Genomic DNA, 17969 nt, shown 5'->3' on the forward strand with positions numbered 1-17969 from the left:
AGTTAGTTAAACAAGCAAGAAACTGTAAAACCTTAAGGATTTTAACACTTACGTTCACATGCACCTGCACTGCACTGGGGTCCCTTACGTCCTGGAGAAAAGGAAATAAGTGTGAGCAAGGGTGTGTAAGCTTGCCATCAAAGTACAGTTAAAACACCAGTGCTTTGTAAAATATCAGACACAGCACTCAAAGATGGAGGAAGAAACAAGTCAAGAAGAGTCATCATGAAAACCACCTGTTTTGTTTAATTTCATAATTGACACACAAAAATAATCTACAAAAGACCAAATTATAGTAACCAGTTAACCACGAAATGTCATTTTTATCCTCCCCCCACCCCCAAAGAAAGCACAATTTATAAGATGTCACCCACTGCTCCAGTCACATGACTTCACAATGACACTCATGGGTTTACAGTTTTAGGGAAGATGTCAGATCAATCACACACACTGACCAGCAACACCCCATCTAAAAAAAGGACTACAGGAGCAATCTTTGGCGTCGTTCTTGGTGCTGCCGGTCAGTCAGACACACATGGAGGAGGGCGGGGAAGTAGTCGGGGGGAGGACAGCGAGACTCAGGAAGAACGATTTTGTTAACGGAGGTATTCAGCAGAGGGAAGGTATCTCTATCACGGGGTTCAGACTGACAGCGAAGGGAATTTTTTTGCGTGCAGGCTCACCAGAAACACCAGTTCTTGTTATTTCTCTCCAGTGTCTCTTTTCTTCTCTTTAGCCTTAAACTGCCCTCAACGTTACATTTGCTACTTTTGTTGCGTTTTTGTAGCAGTTCATTACCAAGTAATAACCAGATACAAACAAAAAGTGTGTAGCTCCTATAAAGTTAGTGGCATCGTCAACGTCACACATTTGCTGACGTCTCAAACTATGAAGGCTGAACAGTTTTTCTCACTTGGCAATATGAATTTCTGATACTGATGAACTTTCCCACTTGGTGAAAACAAACATTACAGACATATCAACAAACTATTGGCGAATGGCTACAAATACAATCCAATACTAACACTAATACAATCAATTCAGCTAATTTTATAGTCGCTGTACCCTGTCTGTATTAGTTTTTTACTTGGTAACAACTGAGAGAAAACAAAACAAGCTAATTTATCTGGTGTGAATACAAGGCTAGCATTGGGGCTAATGCCATGTTAATGTCGTGTCAGAGTTATTGCTGTTTACAAGTCAGAAACTTGTAATTACAATGTCAACCTCCAAGTCATAATAACTTATAACTTATATTTTTCTGAAAGCTCCAACATATCCGACTTGGCACCTACTACTATGGAAAAACCTGAAACCGAACAGATGTGGTTGCCTAACATCATCCAAAGACTGCTCAGTGTAATTAAGCCACATTAAATGGATATGTGGCTACATTCTCAGTGCAGTCATTTTAACTCCCACACAACCACTTCTGTAATGATACAGCGAGTTGTTAGCTTGCAAGTCATTGACATGGGAATCTTGGAATAATGCGTGAACACTTCCAACTTTTTGTTTCTTTTTTCTGTTCTTCCCATTCTGTTAACATTGCGTGAAAGCGGCACTGCCTTGTGAATGTGGCATGAGCAAAACTTATTTGCTTAAGCGGAAACATTTTCACCTGACAGACACCATCTTCGTGCCAATTTGTGCCTTGTACCTAATCACATCTTTGCAACGAACTTGTTTGCAAACTCTCCGCTTCTCAAATCCCCTTCACGTTCGGTCTGAACACACACCAGAAATGAAGGAGTCTCAAGTGACATAATAACATCTACAAACATTCACAACTCCAGAAATGCACTGACCAGTTGAGTAGAGGTTGAAAGCCAAGCGACAACTTGCACTTTTGCATTGAGCGTTTTACAGTCCTGCATAGATCTTTTTCATACTTTTTCAATACAAACTAAGGCGTTGTGTTATATTAAGTTGGTTTGAGTCAATAAGCAGAGAAAGTAAATAAAAAATCTTAACTCACAAAAGAACAAAAAAAAAACAAAAAACAATTCAAGTAGGCTACTTCTTGACGTTTCCCCCCTCTCTCACAGGCAGCTCCTCTCTCCAGAAGAGGAGCCCGAAACTTTTTCAATTCAAGTCTTTTTTCCAGAAAAGGTCCAGTGTGATTAAACAGCACCAAAAACACACTGAGCAAGAGAGGGGCATCAAACTTACACTCGCTCATTATTGTTAAAAGGGGATACACGTCCTTACTCATTCATACAGAATAATCTGGAAAGAAATTAACAGTATATTGTGTTTTTTATGTACATACACACATTCAAATCAACCTCAGCACTCTCTCTCTCTCTCTCTCTCTCACACACAGACACTCATTCACTCACACACACACTCACCATAACATGTTGTTGTCCCTGTGTAAATTACAAATAATTTATTAATATTAATTTAAGCTACTACTTAACAGTCATTTGTGGGAGCAGAGGTGACCAACAATAAAGTTTCTACGGACACGATTCCCACATCTGAGACAAAAGACAGAAAAATAAAAATTCATTACTCAGTCTGTTTTTCTTTTTTCTTTTTGTACTGCAAGAACAAGAGTCCTGTTATTCCACATAAGCTTAAATACAAATTATATTACGTAGCGTACTACTACTCTCATCTGTACCGCCGCCACCACCTCGCTCACACTCATTCCACAGTGATCAAGGTCGGTCATATGTAAACATGTTGACAAAAATAAAAATAAGCTGAACAAAAATAAGTGTTCTCATCATTCACTCCGTCTTGTTCTCATACCCGGTTCATTAGAAAATACAGTTAAATTAATTTATCATTGCCATTTGTAGCGAGGATAAACTGATTCTCCTTTAGGTCCGTTTTAAAAGAGGCAGTGGAGCCCCGCCCTCTCATACCACACCAACATCAATCAAAGTGAAGAATCCTATTGGTGGATGTGTCCAGGAGGCTGTGATGTCACCCCACTGCTGTCCGTCTCTCTTGCGCTGTTATTGGTCAGTGGGATTTCCTCTTCATGTCTCCACCCTGGCTTTGGTTCGCATCTGAGTGGAGAGGAGGCAGATTGTTAACAACTCCGACATCAGGCGGATAAGAAACGGTCTCTCGTGTCAGAGATCCAACAACCTGAAGCACCGACTGCACCTGAAGTTATACTTGTCGAGTTCACACACTACACCACCTCATATTGCTCCAAAACATTAATAGACAAAAATGTAATAATCAATTAATCATTAAAGTAATTTATCCAGCAAAATCTTTTTTTTTTTTTTTTTTTTTTAAATGCTCTTTGCTGCTTGTCAAATGGTGGGATTTCCTTTTTCCTAAATTGAAATTGACATTAAAAATTTGTACTTTCGGTTTTAGACTCTTGGTTTGTTGTGACCTATTTTCTATGCAGCCAAAATCAAGTCAAAATAATCTAAAATGAATTAATGATTAAGATGATTGTTAGTTGTTATACACAACACAGTCTCTTACAGTACATGTAATTTTATATATCATTTCATGATATAGTAAATTAAAACAGTTAAGATCAAATAACTGAATGCGAATGTCTGGTTTTAGATTTTTGGCTAATATAGTTCATTAAATGCCTGTTGATTATTTCATTCTTTTCATTACAGTGATGCAAATATCCTGCAAGTGCAGGGTTTCCATAAAGTAATGCTTCAACACTGTTTAATACAAGTAAATATTTTAGAACAGATACTTCAGAGTGAGCACAATGTCTGACTGTTGACAAATCACCATTGTCATCACATCACATATTGTACCAGTGTTGAAGTCGGCTGAAGAAAAAATTGCAGCACAGAAATGTCAAAGGTTTAGTTGAGGTAATTAGAAACAATGACTGTTACTCAGACTGTCCACCAGAGTGCACTGAGTTTATCTTTCAGCTGTCAAGCTTCCTGCTCAGAGCACATCTGTCACAGCTCTTCAATAACCAGATTTAAGGGATTTATGACAGAAGATACAGCTACAACACAGACTGCTTTTTAGGTGCAGTCTTTGTCTTTGCAAACAGTAATTACCATGTCGAAGGCACATTTCATGAGATTAAAAAACCTACAGCGCAACAGCGGAACAAGTGCAAAGGAACTGGCAACAGACTGTACTACAACTTAAGATAGCCGACAAGTCTGTGGGGTAACCTGGCCATTATTGGCGCAGGTATTAGATAAGGGATTAATGTTTGGTCAGGGTTTGGTCTAAGAACTAATTTTGGTCTTATATAAACAGAAGATGGGAATATTAAGGTTTGTTGCAGACAATGGTCTATTGTTTGAGATGCATTTATTAAAGTGAGAGGTGTCGCTGAAAGAAGACACAGCTTCAGTGTGAAACTAACTTCATTATAATATTCAGCTTTAGGTTCATCACATGTTGAACTGGTGCAACAGGCTGCAGGAGATGTTTTACAGGTTTTACTGCTGCTGATGATAAGGCAGCAACTTGGAAGCTATTTCACACAGGATGATCTGTGTTCGAGTTTCTGTTTCCTGGTCGAGATATGCAGATGTTTCTTCGACCTGGGGGCTGTGAATGATCCAGGTGAGACTTCAAGTCTCTGTTTACAGCTAGAAATACAACCAAATTAAGCTACAGGTGAAGCTAAATACGTGACAGATGCAAAGCAGCTGCACAGGTTCTACAACATAAGTAAATTTGTTCAATATAGAGGATCAGACTTTTTGATTTACAGAATTTCAAACCACATCCCCAAGACATCAGATACTGTCACCAGAGCAAATGTTTTTGTTTTTTTTCAGTTTTCACAAGTAAGACAGTCAAAACACACACTGCAGTTTCATGTGTTAATCAGACTGCTGCTCTCAAATCAAAGAAGCATCTGTACAACACAGGATAAAACAGAATCCTCATTGTGTTTTCCGCAAACTACTGCAAAGACAATATATCTCTGAATAACATCAGCAGCTTTACAACATGCGGCTAGCTGTGCTAACAGCTACAGAGGACTACAGCTACAGAGGCATGCCAAACACCAAATATACTGAAGCAAGCAGAAAGATACACAACAAACAAGCAGAGGACGACAGGTCGACTTGACTCAGACAGATGGAGAGAGAGAGGGAGAGGGAGGGAGGATGAAGTGGAGGAGGAGGAGGAATGCAGATTACCTGAGAAAGCAAGCTGCAAGTGAGGAGGTAGGGCAGCCTGCGACCCTGACTGGAGACTCTTATACAGATCTGAGGAGAGATGGAGGAGAGGATGGACAGGTGAGAGAAGGAGGCAACAACAACAATGAGGGGGAGTATGGAAAAGAAGACACAAAGAGGAGGGAGGAACATGTTAAAATGGAAGACTGGCAACGAGAGAGAGGGGAGGATGAAGGTGAAGTGGCAGTGAGGCATACAAGTATAAAAGGTTGAGATGACAGAGACTGACACAAAAGATGGAGAGAACAAAGGGGGGAGGCGGTGGTTTATATAAAAAAAAAAAAAAAAGGCAAGAGGGTCACAGCGTGAGATGTGGAGCACAGCAGGCACAGTGGAGATACTGCAGTACACACACACACACACACACACACACACACACACACACACACACACACACACACACACACACACACACGCGGTTGATATCCAGACAGAGGCTGAAATTTAAATAATGAGAACCTGTTAATGTTTCCCATTCATCACTTCTCATCTGTTAAAACCATCCTGCCTCATATACTGTATATTGTCTCCCAGGAGTGAATCTTCACGAAGGGCTGAATGATTTTGAGGAAATGACCCTTTATAGGTAAACTGAGCTGGTTAACATGCTCTGATACAGCTGACTACATCTTAACATTGTGTTCACTGACTGCTTCTCCATTTTTAGTTAACTTTTTACAGCTTGTTTAGAATTAAATGATGTAAATTAATATTCACTGGCAAATACAATTAGTCATTCAGCCCCTAGCTTTACAAAATCTTTTAGAAACGTTGACCTAAATACCAAGGAGAAAATGTTTTAAAAAAAAAAAAACTAATAGGTCAAATGAAATAAGATATATACGTATATTAGTCACACACATATATTTATGTTGCTATTTTCAGTCAATACCATATACACCATCCTGTTGCCATAAATACTACTCACTAGTGCAGCCATGTGTATTAATCCTCTACTGAAAATAGTCCCCAGCAAATGCAATATTTGCTCGTGTTTGAGAAATGTTTGTTAAAACCTACACTGATACAGAAACTCACCAACCCTATTTTTCAAAAACTGATAAACCAAGAAAAAAAATATTATTGTTATTGCATGTGTTTTGCAAAAGGTCCTATCACTGGTGCTTCCCCCTGATTTTTTCCCTTGGGGCCTTCAAAAAGTAACCCTCTTCTCTGTTTAATCAGTGTTAAGTGACAAACCGCGCTTTAACAGTTTGTGTGCCTGCTCACCAATTAGGTCGCTCTGTGCTAGGGGGTATCCTGAGTTGGAGCTGGGGGCTGAGCCCATGCCAGCGGCCCCTGGGGCTCCAGGAGGGCTGAAATTGAGCAAGTGGGGGAACTGGAAGGGTAGTGAGACGGGCACCAGGCCTCCCAACATCCCGAAACCCAGGGGCAGAGCAGAGGGGCTGCCCAGGAGGGGAGAGCCTGCTGTTGATACCTGCAGAAACAGCATGCAGTCAGAGTTTGTGTATTTTATTAATTCATTTGTTCATTCTCGTACTCTTGTCCACAACACTTACCTGTGAGAGGTGTGACGTTGTGGAGGACGTGGCCAGAGTTCCTGAAGGCGCCCAACCGTTTCCTGCCTTTGAGCCCTGGTTGGACCCACCCACCACCCTCTGCCTCTGCCCGTGATTGGCTGAGACTGAAGGTGAAGAAGACGAGGGAGATTTGTCTGGGTGACTGCAGACAGCTGATACCACTCCCTTGTTGTTGGAGTTGTTGATGCTACTGTTGCTTGTGGTGGACTGAGGTTTCTGGCCTCCAGTGAAGATGCAACTGCCCTGCGTCTGCTTCACCTGCCCACCGCCCGATACACTGAAGGGGGGCCTGAAGGTTTTGGGGGTTTTGGGGGAGTACTGGTGTTGTTGCTGTTGGCTGGGGATCATCTGAAGGGAGAGCGGGTGTGAAGGTGAGGAGGAAGGAGAGGGAGAGGAGGAGGGAGGCGGAGTGGGTGCAGGAGGCCGAGGGGTGAGCTTGATGATGGGAGAGGAATTGCTGCTGTGGGAGGACTTGGTGAGGGTGGCCTGCATGGGCGTGATGAAGTTGGCCTGGTGGTGGTGGTGTGTGTGGGATTTACCTTGTGAGGAGTGTGAGGTGTGGGAGGTGGGGGATGGCGAGGACGCCACCGGGGAGGGAGGGCAGAAGGACTGCAGACCGGGGTGGGAGGTAGAGTTGGAGCGGGACTGGGGGGAAGGCGAGGAAGAAGGTGTGATGCTCACAGCGCTGCCATTGCTGCTGATGCCGCTGGCTTTGGCACTGCTCTTGGCTAGTCCTTGAGGGGCTCCCATAGTTCCCAGTATCCCCGCTGGGCCAACAAAGCCCTTCTGGTGGGGGGGCAGCAGAGGGGAAGCCGTGGGAGGTGGTCGTTGCTTTGGAGGCGATGGGGAGGGGTGTGGATGCATCTTGCTACTCCCGACCATTACCGGGCTTGGCCTATGATTGGATGATGCCATGGTAATGTGTCTCTGATTCTGGGTTTGGACCACAGTACCAGATCCTTTGATCGAGCCATAGGGGCCATTTGCAGTTCTGGAGGCCAACGACAAGCCTGCTGCCTGCACACGAGCCATGGAGGAGACAGCCGGAGACGAGGAAGAGGAGGTAGAAGAGGAGGTTGGTAGCGTTGTTATCGTTGTTGGCAAGTTCCCAGCAGCTGTCAGCGGAACAGTCTCCACCTTAGACAGGGAATGATGCTGCGTTGTGGAAGTGACAGAGGCAGAGAGCTGAGACGCTGAGGGATAGTGAGGGGCGACGGGAGGAGGAGAGGAAGTGGGGATTTGCAGGGGCGGGGGCGACAAGGGGCTGTCTGAGGGCCCAAGACCCTTGGACGCATTGCTGAGGAGGGCCAGAGCGTGGGAGATGGAGTCCAGAGAGGGTGCAGTCAGATCTTCATCCAGAGAATCCGACAGACAGATGGGCTCCGATGGCGAGGAGGAGGGGGGCTGGCGGTTGGCGGTCACAGCAGATGTGGAGGTGGGCAGAGATGGTGTGGAGATCATGGTGAGAGGTGGTTTGTGGATCCACGGACCCTCCTAAAGAACAGAAAACTCTTGTTGAGTGTCAGCAACACAAAGTATCAGTTTATTCTCAAATGTAGCCCCGTGGCAGAGACAGTGGGGCTTTTATTTCTAATTTCTCCTGTCGATCAGTTAATGCAACTCAGTATCATGCTACATATTATAATTTTGAACAGCACTCATATCATCAGTACAACAAGAGTCAGGTCAGACACTCCTCTTTACCTCTTTAACTTCTACCCCGAACTTATCATAAATTTAACGCAACACTTCCTCTGGAATTTTCAGATTAAGAGCCTTCACTATACAGGTAGGTTTATATGTTTAAAACAAACATCAAGTGTTGAATGTTGTTGCATAACATCAGGTACGGGAAAGAAGAAACAACTGGAATTAATCTGAAAATGAAAACATTATTTCTGTTAAGAAAGAGAAATGGGGAGCAGCAGAACGGAGAGTGTAACATCACTCTGCTGTTCTACTGAGGAAATAGGTGGAAATATGCTTAATACTAAGTTTATCATGTGAGCTGTTGAAGTAGGTTACAGGTAATTTTTTTTTTTACCTGGACTTTATTTGTTTGTGTGTGCCACAGTTATTTATTGAGACTCTTATTTGGATACTGACTTGGCTTTTACATGATAGAGAACAATAAAATGGGAGCTTTGAGTTATAAAATACCGTAGCTCCATTTCAGTTTTGTTAGTCATATAATATGAAATGATTGCTCAATAGAAATTCTGTATATGATACTGGCAGCCAAGACGTGTTGAGAGGAAGCGATATATCTCATCACTTTCATGATCACTACACTGTGGGACATTTTTTAGATCACATACAATATCTTAGTCTGAGTTTCACTCACCTTGGCTTTGGCCTTGGCCCCAGGCACCATTCTCCTTTTGACTCTACCAGAAAAATACCAGAAAATATTATTGAGCCTTTTCTATTTACATTCAAGCTCAGTCTCAGAGAAATCCCTGAGTAGTTAGTATTACTGAGGACACACAAGCGGTTTTAGATAAAAGTAAGTACTTACAGATTTCCAGTGAGGTGACTGTGAACGGCCAGACTCTCTTTGAACAGAATCCTGAGCAGAAGATACACACAGCGATAAGAGACACACAGTGTTAACATCAGAGCACCAGAATAGCTGGATAAATGTCGAGTTTAATTTCTCAAGTAATTGCGAAGGCTCAATTTTTCAATTACAGCTAACGCATGACTCCTGATTTGAGATATAAAGTAGGGAAAAACATGAGAGACACGTGAAAAAGACCAAACTGACTGTGTGTGTGTTTACCTGCAGCAGAGAAACTAGTCCCACAGAAAAAAAAGCATAGTACAGAAACTTCAAACTCTGGGTCATTTTATTTTTCCAAGTGGAGAGTAGGAATCCTAGTTTCTACTTTACAAATTACAACCACTCATGATAACAACCAGCTACATGTCTCCAGCCTGCAGAGAAGTTGGGGGTGTTAGACTGACCAGAAGACAATCGTGTTTTATGACTTTGTGTTGCACGGCTTACGTGTGATATTTCCATTTTACCAGCTTTTAAACTATGTCTATTAACATCTTACTAAGATCAATGCTATTGTTTGTTAACATTTTACTTTATCTACTGATAACTCTAATTCCTCTGCATTTGTGTAAGATGTGATAGATAACAGTACTGCTCATCTATGTTCTGTGGCTCTGCACTACTTTGCATGGGTACATGTATTGAGCAGTGGATGTGATCATTGTACTATTGCAACAATCTTTTGCTTCCTCCTGTTGCTCTGTATGATTTGCACACTGTCTTAGGCATGAACATAACACTTGATGATTACGTGTCTTTGTAATCTACTGCTGCTGAATACAAGGTTTAACAAACTTGGAAAATGAAACCTATTCACTGATAAAAAACTAGTGAGATCAGTAGAGCTATTAAGAATGTGCATGCAACAGACTAAACTGATGCCTCCTCTCAAAAGTGTAGCCGCATGCACGCGCACACGCACAACACACACACAAACACACACACACACACACACACACACACACACACACAAACCTGGCCTGCATCCAGCCCTTGGGCCATAGTGGTTTGACCTCATTCTCTAAGAAGGCCTTGAGGTAGTCCTCCACAGACAGAGAGCACTGCTTCTCCATGTCGTAGCAGCTCAGCTTCACTCGCACCAAGCTGCACAGCAGGTTCCTGCACAAACACAAATGTTCAATTCATCACAAATCATTAGATATTAAAATCTAAATTAGGCTGCAGACAGACAAGATTGTCATTTTTCAGGTGTCAGGGCTGAAAACGACTGTGTAAAAAAGAAACCTTTGCTAGAAATGTGGAATGATGATTGAAAAGCAGGAGCGAGTCTAAAGGTTTTTGTCATTTCAATAGGACACAAATTCTTTATTCATCTTTTCCACTTTCATGCACACATAAAATTTAGAGCTTCCCTCAGTAACATTGAAGATCCTGTTTGGTGAAATTCAGACACTAAAAATTGTACAATAAATAAATTGGTCAAAACCACAAAGCCAATTTTCTGCATGATAGAGTGAAGAAGTGCTGCTGAAAACTTCAAACCTATGAACCTACCAGCTGAGGTATATTAATGATTCAATTCCATTTTTCCCATCTTTCATTTTCAAAAATTTTGAGGCCTTATTTTTTTCCATCCTAGCAATTGTGAGGAATCTTTAAGGCATGTGTAAACTCTGTTTACTAGATTAGACATCAACAGTGGAGAGCAACAGGAAAGACCAAAGGGACAGCATTTGAAAAAACACCTCAGGGTACAGCGTCAAACCTAGAGCACCTCAAACACACTGCAGCTAGACCAGCTATTCCAGCAAGACAGTCCTGGATCATTACCTGAGCTTGTCATCCCAGACAAACTTCTTTCGCGGGCCCATCACCCTTTTCCCAGGTTTCTCCTCATCCTCTTCCTCTGAGCCGTTCTTATCGCCCTCCTCTGACTGCTGCCTGCAGGTCACACGTGCAGCCAGAAATACATTAACATACATGCATACTTTCACAAACCAACAGCTTCAATAAACTTTACTGGATAAAGTTAACAATAATTACTATCAGGGGAAATACTGATGTCGAAAAATAAAAACACATCTGCTAAAATTCAAATTAAAGAAGTAATTGCAATGCGGTCTTCGGTAGACAAAGAAGTAAACATGACTCCAACTGTAATTTTTTTGATGGGTTTTTTTCAAATGGTAAAAAAGATAGATAACGTTTTAGTGTAATTTCACTTTAGCTTCTTACTCAGCTGTTTTCTGACACAAAAAAGGAGTTACTTACTTTGCAACCTTGGCCATGCAGTCCATGTTATATCTTGCTATCTGCTCTGGCATCACACTGCACACAGCTAGCTTCAGCTTCAACAGTGGCGTCCTTAGTCGGTCGTCCTGAGAGAGAGAGAGAGAGAGAGAGAGAGAGAGAGAGAGGTGGAGGCAGAGCAACAGGGAGAGAAAAGGAAAACAACAAAATAAACAAAAAGAAAAAGGAAAAGAGAAGGGTAGTGAGTGGAAGAGTCAAAGGCATAGAAAGTGGGGGAGTATGTTGATGTATTTTGTCAACAATGCTACTTTAATGGTCCATGACAAAAGACATTTGGAAGCCTGTTTTCAGTGGCAGTCCTTGTTGCACTCGTCTGCCTACACAGAGATCCTTGTGTATTAACAACTGAGGCAGTAAGGATGGCTGGGGATTAAAAGCTTTATGAAAAGGCAAAAAAATAATGTGAAGAAACTACAGGATAACATTTGGGGTTAGACAGCAGGAGCTTAACAAAGCAACTCAAGTGCAAATCAGAAAACAGAGTTTGAATCAAACACTTGGATATTTTGCTGCTTCCCCAATGTGCTTGTTATGTAAAATCTCCAAATAGCCAATATTTCGTGGTCACTGATGAGTGAATTTGTTGCCAAATGAGCCACAGGGGGGTCATAAAAATTACTGGTATGATGCAATTAAAAATAAAAACACCCAAAATCAGGAAGTGCTTGGAAGAGAGGAAAAAAACAAAAAATCAAGTCAGATCACTGTAAAGATGTAGAGATAACAGAGATGTGTGAATGCTTGCAGCTAAAACATGAAGATTCAAAGTTTAAACTTGGTAATCTTGGATAATTTTTGCACTTCTGCCCTACACTGAATGTGGACTTGTTTTTTTCCCTGCAAAGTTTCACTTCTGACTGCAATTGTAATAATACAGAGACAAATTATGAAAGTCAAGCCTCTCAGCAGCCAAGTGCACAACCACTTCATGCAGCGATTGGCCAGGTGTGCAAAGGTTTGCAGGATTTGAACTTCTATCTCACCCTCCTTTATTATTTTTCACCCAACTACCTCTGTTACTTTTTGTCTGCACAAACAAGTGTAACATGATGAATGCCTTCGAGGAGACTGGCCAAAAATGAGCGCCGTTATCTCCATTAGCGCATATCGCGTCTCACCCATCTATGACCGCAGGCTTTTCACCCCAACTTCAATTGTGGTCGTACCCAACAACACTTTTTCCTCAGACCCATCATATGAACCAGTCATTGGTAGTATCCTTAACCCTGAAGTTCAGTTATTGTTGTTACCACAACTTCACATGGTTACAGAGTGCTTTCAGCAGAGAACTTGCAGGTTAGGTTTGTGCACATGCCTTCCTGAATCTGACTGTTAGTGACCACAGAGCAATAAAAAAGACTGCAGCAGGAAAGATTTTATTCAATTCATATTCTGGATCAATGTAATGCGAGGGGATTTCTCACTTCCTCCTCAGATAAGCCTCACTCACCTGGATGTTGAGGCTGAGCTTCTTCAGGCGTTTGAGGAGGGCCTCTTTGTTGCATGGCACAAATGCCTCCATGTGCGAGTAGATGTCTGAACGCGCCTCAGGAGGCTGCTCCTGGACCTGCAACTCAATACTGAGAGGAGGAAGAGGAGGGAGAAAGAGAAAGGGAGAAAGAGAAAGTCAACATTGTGGGATACAGTAAGGGACTGACAAATAAAGGGGAGGGAAGTAGTGAGGAAGATAAAGATGGTGGGACAGAGAGAGAGAATAAAAGAGAACAGAAAAATACTTGGCAGTGGCAGAGGAATGAGGGGGATGAGCATAAAGTTGGAGAAACAAGAATGGAAATGAGAAGCATGTCATTAACACAGACAATGAGAAACAGAGAGAAAACACTTAAAAGATGGCAGGAGAGGTGACGAGGGAAATCTGCTGAAAATAAGTGAGAAAGACTGAAAAGAAGGAGGAGGAGAGTGAGCTGGGATTTGGCTGACGGTGATTTAAAAGCTGTCCTACTCACTCCAGGAGAATGTTATTCATGTCCAGGGTGAAAAATTTCTTCCTGCCCTCCTGATCAAACTGCCGCGAGGCCTGTGGGAGAAAAGGTTGAGTCAGCAAACGGCACTGTTCCATACAGTACAAATACATATAGATATATCTGATGCTGAGCCTCTGAGGACTTCACTGACAGACACAAATACTTCTTCTCTACCTGCCTGATACTGACCTTACTCACCTTGCTCTAATTTTAACTTTGCACCTCAAAGGGTGCTTTGACACCTAACCTGTCTGGCTCGGTTAAAAAACTGCATTTGTCCATTCAGTGCATTTCATTTGGGCTTGTGTCAAACCAGGACTCAACGACAGACTAAAACAACCGGACTGAAACCAGCTGAACAGGAGAGCCGCACCCCATTTAGAGGAATCTTTGGTGTGAAGCCACAGGATTTTGTGATAGTTAATATTTGATTTTCCCTGATTAATCTGAAAGTGTAAAGGAATCGCAGCAACATGTGTTGTGCTTTTTTTCTCCACTATCTGTTCCTCAATAAAAAGTGAGTTGAAGGTAGTGGCCAGAGAGTAGCTGTCTCCCTGTGATATGAGGCTACGAAATGCCTCTTTTCACATCATTACTTATGACAAATCAGGGTCAATATGAAGATGAATCAGACCAGATCTAAAAGACAACATCAGCCCAAATAAACCAAACAATGGGTCAAGCAGAGTGATACTGACTTTAAAGAAAAAAACTCATTACTGTTGATTCTCCCAAGCTTCCCCCACGTTATCTTTGGAAGCAGCAAAAAAATTCCACCATTTCTTTATTTATTCCTCCCTCCTCCTCACTCTTCTCCTCTTCACCTCTGTATCCTTCACTTGCATCATCCTTTTCAATTGCCTCGCTGCCTTTTTTCATTTTTACCAACATCTAGAAAAAGATTTCTCTGCACCAGATTGACTCTGTGGCTCCGAGATAGAAGAGCAACAAGAAAATAAGAACTTCTTCAAAAGTAGTGATGCCAACCCTGCTGTTATAGTTACATAAAAACCCTCAGGGTTCAGTTTGGAGCCAATACTTTAGAGGACAATATTCTCGTTGGATTGAACAATAACAATAAACATTCTGTGCCACTTCCTCAGCTGATTGACATTTGTGTTTAACTTCAGTAAAGAGGCTTCACTGGTAATTGCAGCCACCCACAGGCAGGCTACAGTTGACTCACCGCCCGCAGGTCCTCGATGCGTTTAATAAGAGGAGCAGGCAGTCCATCAGGCAGCGGGGGTGGAGAAAACAGTCCGCTGGAAGACCCAAGGCCTCGCCCTTGGGTCCCTCCTCCTGCTGCTTTATGAGTCGGAACACCGACTCCCAGGATGCCGTTCTCTCTGGCCGTCGCCATGGCGTGCTGCTGGTCAGTGTCCAACAAGCTGAAGTCCAGGTCACCTAGGAGATCCTGCAGCTCCTTCTCGTTGGCTGAGCCCAGCAGTGACATCACAGCGGCGTCCGAGGTGAGGTCTGCCAGTGAGACGTCGTTGCTGGCTGCGTTGCCCGGCGGGTGGGCGGAGTTAGAGGCTAACAGGTGGTTTGTAGAGTTGGCAGAGTTGGGCTTATTAGCCACACCTACTGCCTGGCCGGGTTGAGACACGTTGGGGTTTCTTTTCCTCATTTCCTCCTTCTCCCGGGTGAAGCGGCGGAGCATGGCTGCCAGGTACAGCGAGTCCTTCATCAGCTTCTTCCTCTTCTTCTTCTCTGGCCGATGGAGGTTGAGCGCCGTCACTCTGATGGGAGTAAATCACAGCAATGCCTTGTTTTTAGCAAATTGTTACATTTGTGTTTTGGCATTTTGATTCACTTCATTCATGCAGGCCGAGCTCAGTTTTTATTGTTCTTATCCAGGTTTTGTTCATATTCAGGATATGACCTTTGCATGGAACATGTAAAGCACAGTTATCACTCTCCCTGTGGACATGGGTCTAACAGTATCTGATATCATTTCTGATCATCTGTGTGCAGTTGTGTCCTCAACATCTCAGCCACTATGTTCTGGTCCAACAGAGAACAATTAGACACACACAGAAGCTCAGAACAGAAGCTGCAGCAGCATTTGTTTTGATTATTAATGTTTCTCACCTTTATCAAAATAACATGTCGACCAAGTCGTTATTTCGGTAAATAACCATTTCTAACTTGTCACACAGCTCACTGTGAGCTTCTGTCCAAGTCAGTCAAAATTAAACAGGTCACACAGCTTATCTCCACTACACCATGCTTTATTCACTCAACGGTTTCGGCTATCTTGCCTTCTTCAGGGTGATGACCCTTTGGTGAATAACGCATGGTGTACTGGAGGAAGAGAAGTTCAACGTGTTTTAATTTTCAGGTTCACAACAACTTACACAGCTGCGTTGATCTCAGTGGCTTGTTGCCACTTTTCTATTGCAATTTTGCATTAATGTAGCCGGCAAGCTATGTAGGAAGATAATGTCCACGTTCTTGATCCCACGCTTTAAACTCTAATTAGTCAACTGTTTCTCCAGCTGCTGGAAAAAGCTATAAATGGGCAAATCTGAGATGTAGGCAGCTATTCTGAGGTTTGAAACCAGGCTACTCTACTTCTTTTTGTAATTTTTTAACAAATCCACCAGCTGGTCTTCAAAATCCTGCTACGGGAACTAAGACAATTCATTTACATTGAAGAAAGACAGAAAAGGAGCAGATGGAGGTGAAGGTGCAAGATGAAGATTAAATTAAACACATGCCACAAATACAGTAAGTGACATTTTCACTGGCAAACTGAGGCATCGACACATGCTGACAAAGACGACTCAGAAACATTAGGGGAGCGAGGAACTATGGGGATTCTGAAGGATTAACCTGCAGTCTGCTCTGAAAGATCCGACACACACACACAACCATATATAACATCATCCGTTTCATAATGGCACAATAGCAATAGCTGGAGCTATTTTTGGAAGTTGTTTTCAGAATGGTGGCATGTTGGAGTATTCGGCCTATCTGAGCGTGGATAATGGAGCGTTTTCTAGAAGGTGGCTCTGGCTTGTCACAGCAGCAAAGAGCAAGTCACAGTCAGCATCCCCGCCTCATGATAGATGTATGAGAGGGTGTGCACAAAAGCAGAGGAGTATAATGTCTCACGGGGGGGTGGATTATTAGCAGGTAGAGTGGACAGATGCGTCATCACATATTCACAATGGCCCACAAATCCATGGGTGTCCAAAAGGTCAACTTTTAAAGCCATTTACATAACAGTGTCTGTGTTTTTGACATTTTGAAGTGACATTTTTTTTCAGTAGCTTGGATTAATGGTAATGAATCATTTGATTACATGGGAGATTTTTCTTAAAGGTCTATTTTACAGGTGCGTGGAAAGTGATGGCCCTTATGACAAGAACTTACTGAGTGACATGGCGGGAGTTACAGCATCCTCAGCTACTCATGAGCCATTCATTACACTTTTTAATTAAGATTAACCCAAAAATCTCTTGCATACGTTAGTATAACTTCATCAACTGACAAAAGAAAACAATACTATACTGCCATGATTCTCACCCTTGTTTAGGTACTCTGTTCTTCTTCGGGTTCTTCTCTTCCACATTGTTCACTTCTTTCTTTTTCCTCTTCTTAATCACCTGCCCCCTCTCGTCATTCGGCTTCTGAAACAAGACCACATACAGTTTTTAAGTCAAATCAGCAGATGACGAGAGTGCACAATGGCAAAGGATCAATTCTGTCTGTGGAGTGTGTGTGTGTGTGTGTGTGTGTGTGTGTGTGTGTGTGTGTGTGTGTGTGTGCGTGTCAGTCCCTTCAGGGATCACTCTTGATGTGGTGAAAGATAATGTCTGCATCATATCTCACTAAAACCTATGAAAATCAAGCTCTTGTTGGGGACATTCATATGTCTCGTCAGGACTGATGTGATCCAACGTGTGGTTTGGCCCTGAACCCCACACTTCTCCAAGAAGAAGAAGATTATTAGAAATAAAACCATAAAATTCATAACTTCTATGATATGACCGTTTTAGAGGTGTTGATTTAACTTTATGGTTAGTTTGGAGGCTGCAGTTTGTGGTGCCGCTGAAATAGCATTGCATTTCACTGAACGGCGTTTCGATTACTTTGTCCAACCTAATTATATCAGTGAGGGTAGGCTAAATGTGTATAGTTAGACAAAGTGTTAGACTACACGTCATCCTTATTTTTTGTAGCAGTGTGTGATTTTATGGACCCTGTCAAGTAAACTAAACAAAATTAAAAACCTTATGAATAAAAACAAGGTAGACTCACCTTGCCCTCCTCTCCCTCGGAGTCAGAAGCTGCTCTGAACTGCAGTGTGCCAGTGTTGATGTAAAATCCCCCCAGCTTTGTGGTCAGAGAGGCAGGCACCAGCTCATCATACTGAGAAAAACAACAACAGAAGACAGACTGTGGTATAAGATCACTGGAAACTTAAAAACAATAAATCCTCTTA

The 17969-nt window shown here is 42.5% G+C and overlaps 1 protein-coding gene across 2 annotated transcripts in view; it reads right to left on the reverse strand.

The window, feature by feature from the left end:
* Positions 1-226: 226 nt before the first annotated feature.
* LOC111659701 (uncharacterized) overlaps positions 227-17969 on the reverse strand; it is a 21132-nt gene continuing 3389 nt past the window's right edge. The window contains exons 3-16 of one of the 2 annotated variants that reach the window (XM_023412708.2): positions 17786-17896; positions 17051-17154; positions 14706-15258; positions 13502-13572; positions 12985-13114; positions 11496-11602; positions 11055-11165; positions 10239-10382; positions 9219-9269; positions 9045-9087; positions 6680-8194; positions 6390-6597; positions 5121-5189; positions 227-3023 (exon numbers count right to left, since the gene is read on the reverse strand). In XM_023412708.2, the coding sequence (XP_023268476.1) occupies positions 2977-3023; positions 5121-5189; positions 6390-6597; positions 6680-8194; positions 9045-9087; positions 9219-9269; positions 10239-10382; positions 11055-11165; positions 11496-11602; positions 12985-13114; positions 13502-13572; positions 14706-15258; positions 17051-17154; positions 17786-17896 (3264 nt within the window). In that variant the 3' untranslated portion in view covers positions 227-2976. The remainder of the gene's footprint in view (positions 3024-5120; positions 5190-6389; positions 6598-6679; positions 8195-9044; positions 9088-9218; positions 9270-10238; positions 10383-11054; positions 11166-11495; positions 11603-12984; positions 13115-13501; positions 13573-14705; positions 15259-17050; positions 17155-17785; positions 17897-17969) is intronic. The other variant, XM_023412709.2, reaches the window with a different exon arrangement.

This window comes from Seriola lalandi, unplaced genomic scaffold (assembly GCF_002814215.2).
Source record: "Seriola lalandi dorsalis isolate HSWRI2012SDOR001 ecotype SW California unplaced genomic scaffold, Sedor1 jcf7180002054486, whole genome shotgun sequence".
Taxonomy (NCBI): domain Eukaryota; kingdom Metazoa; phylum Chordata; class Actinopteri; order Carangiformes; family Carangidae; genus Seriola; species Seriola lalandi.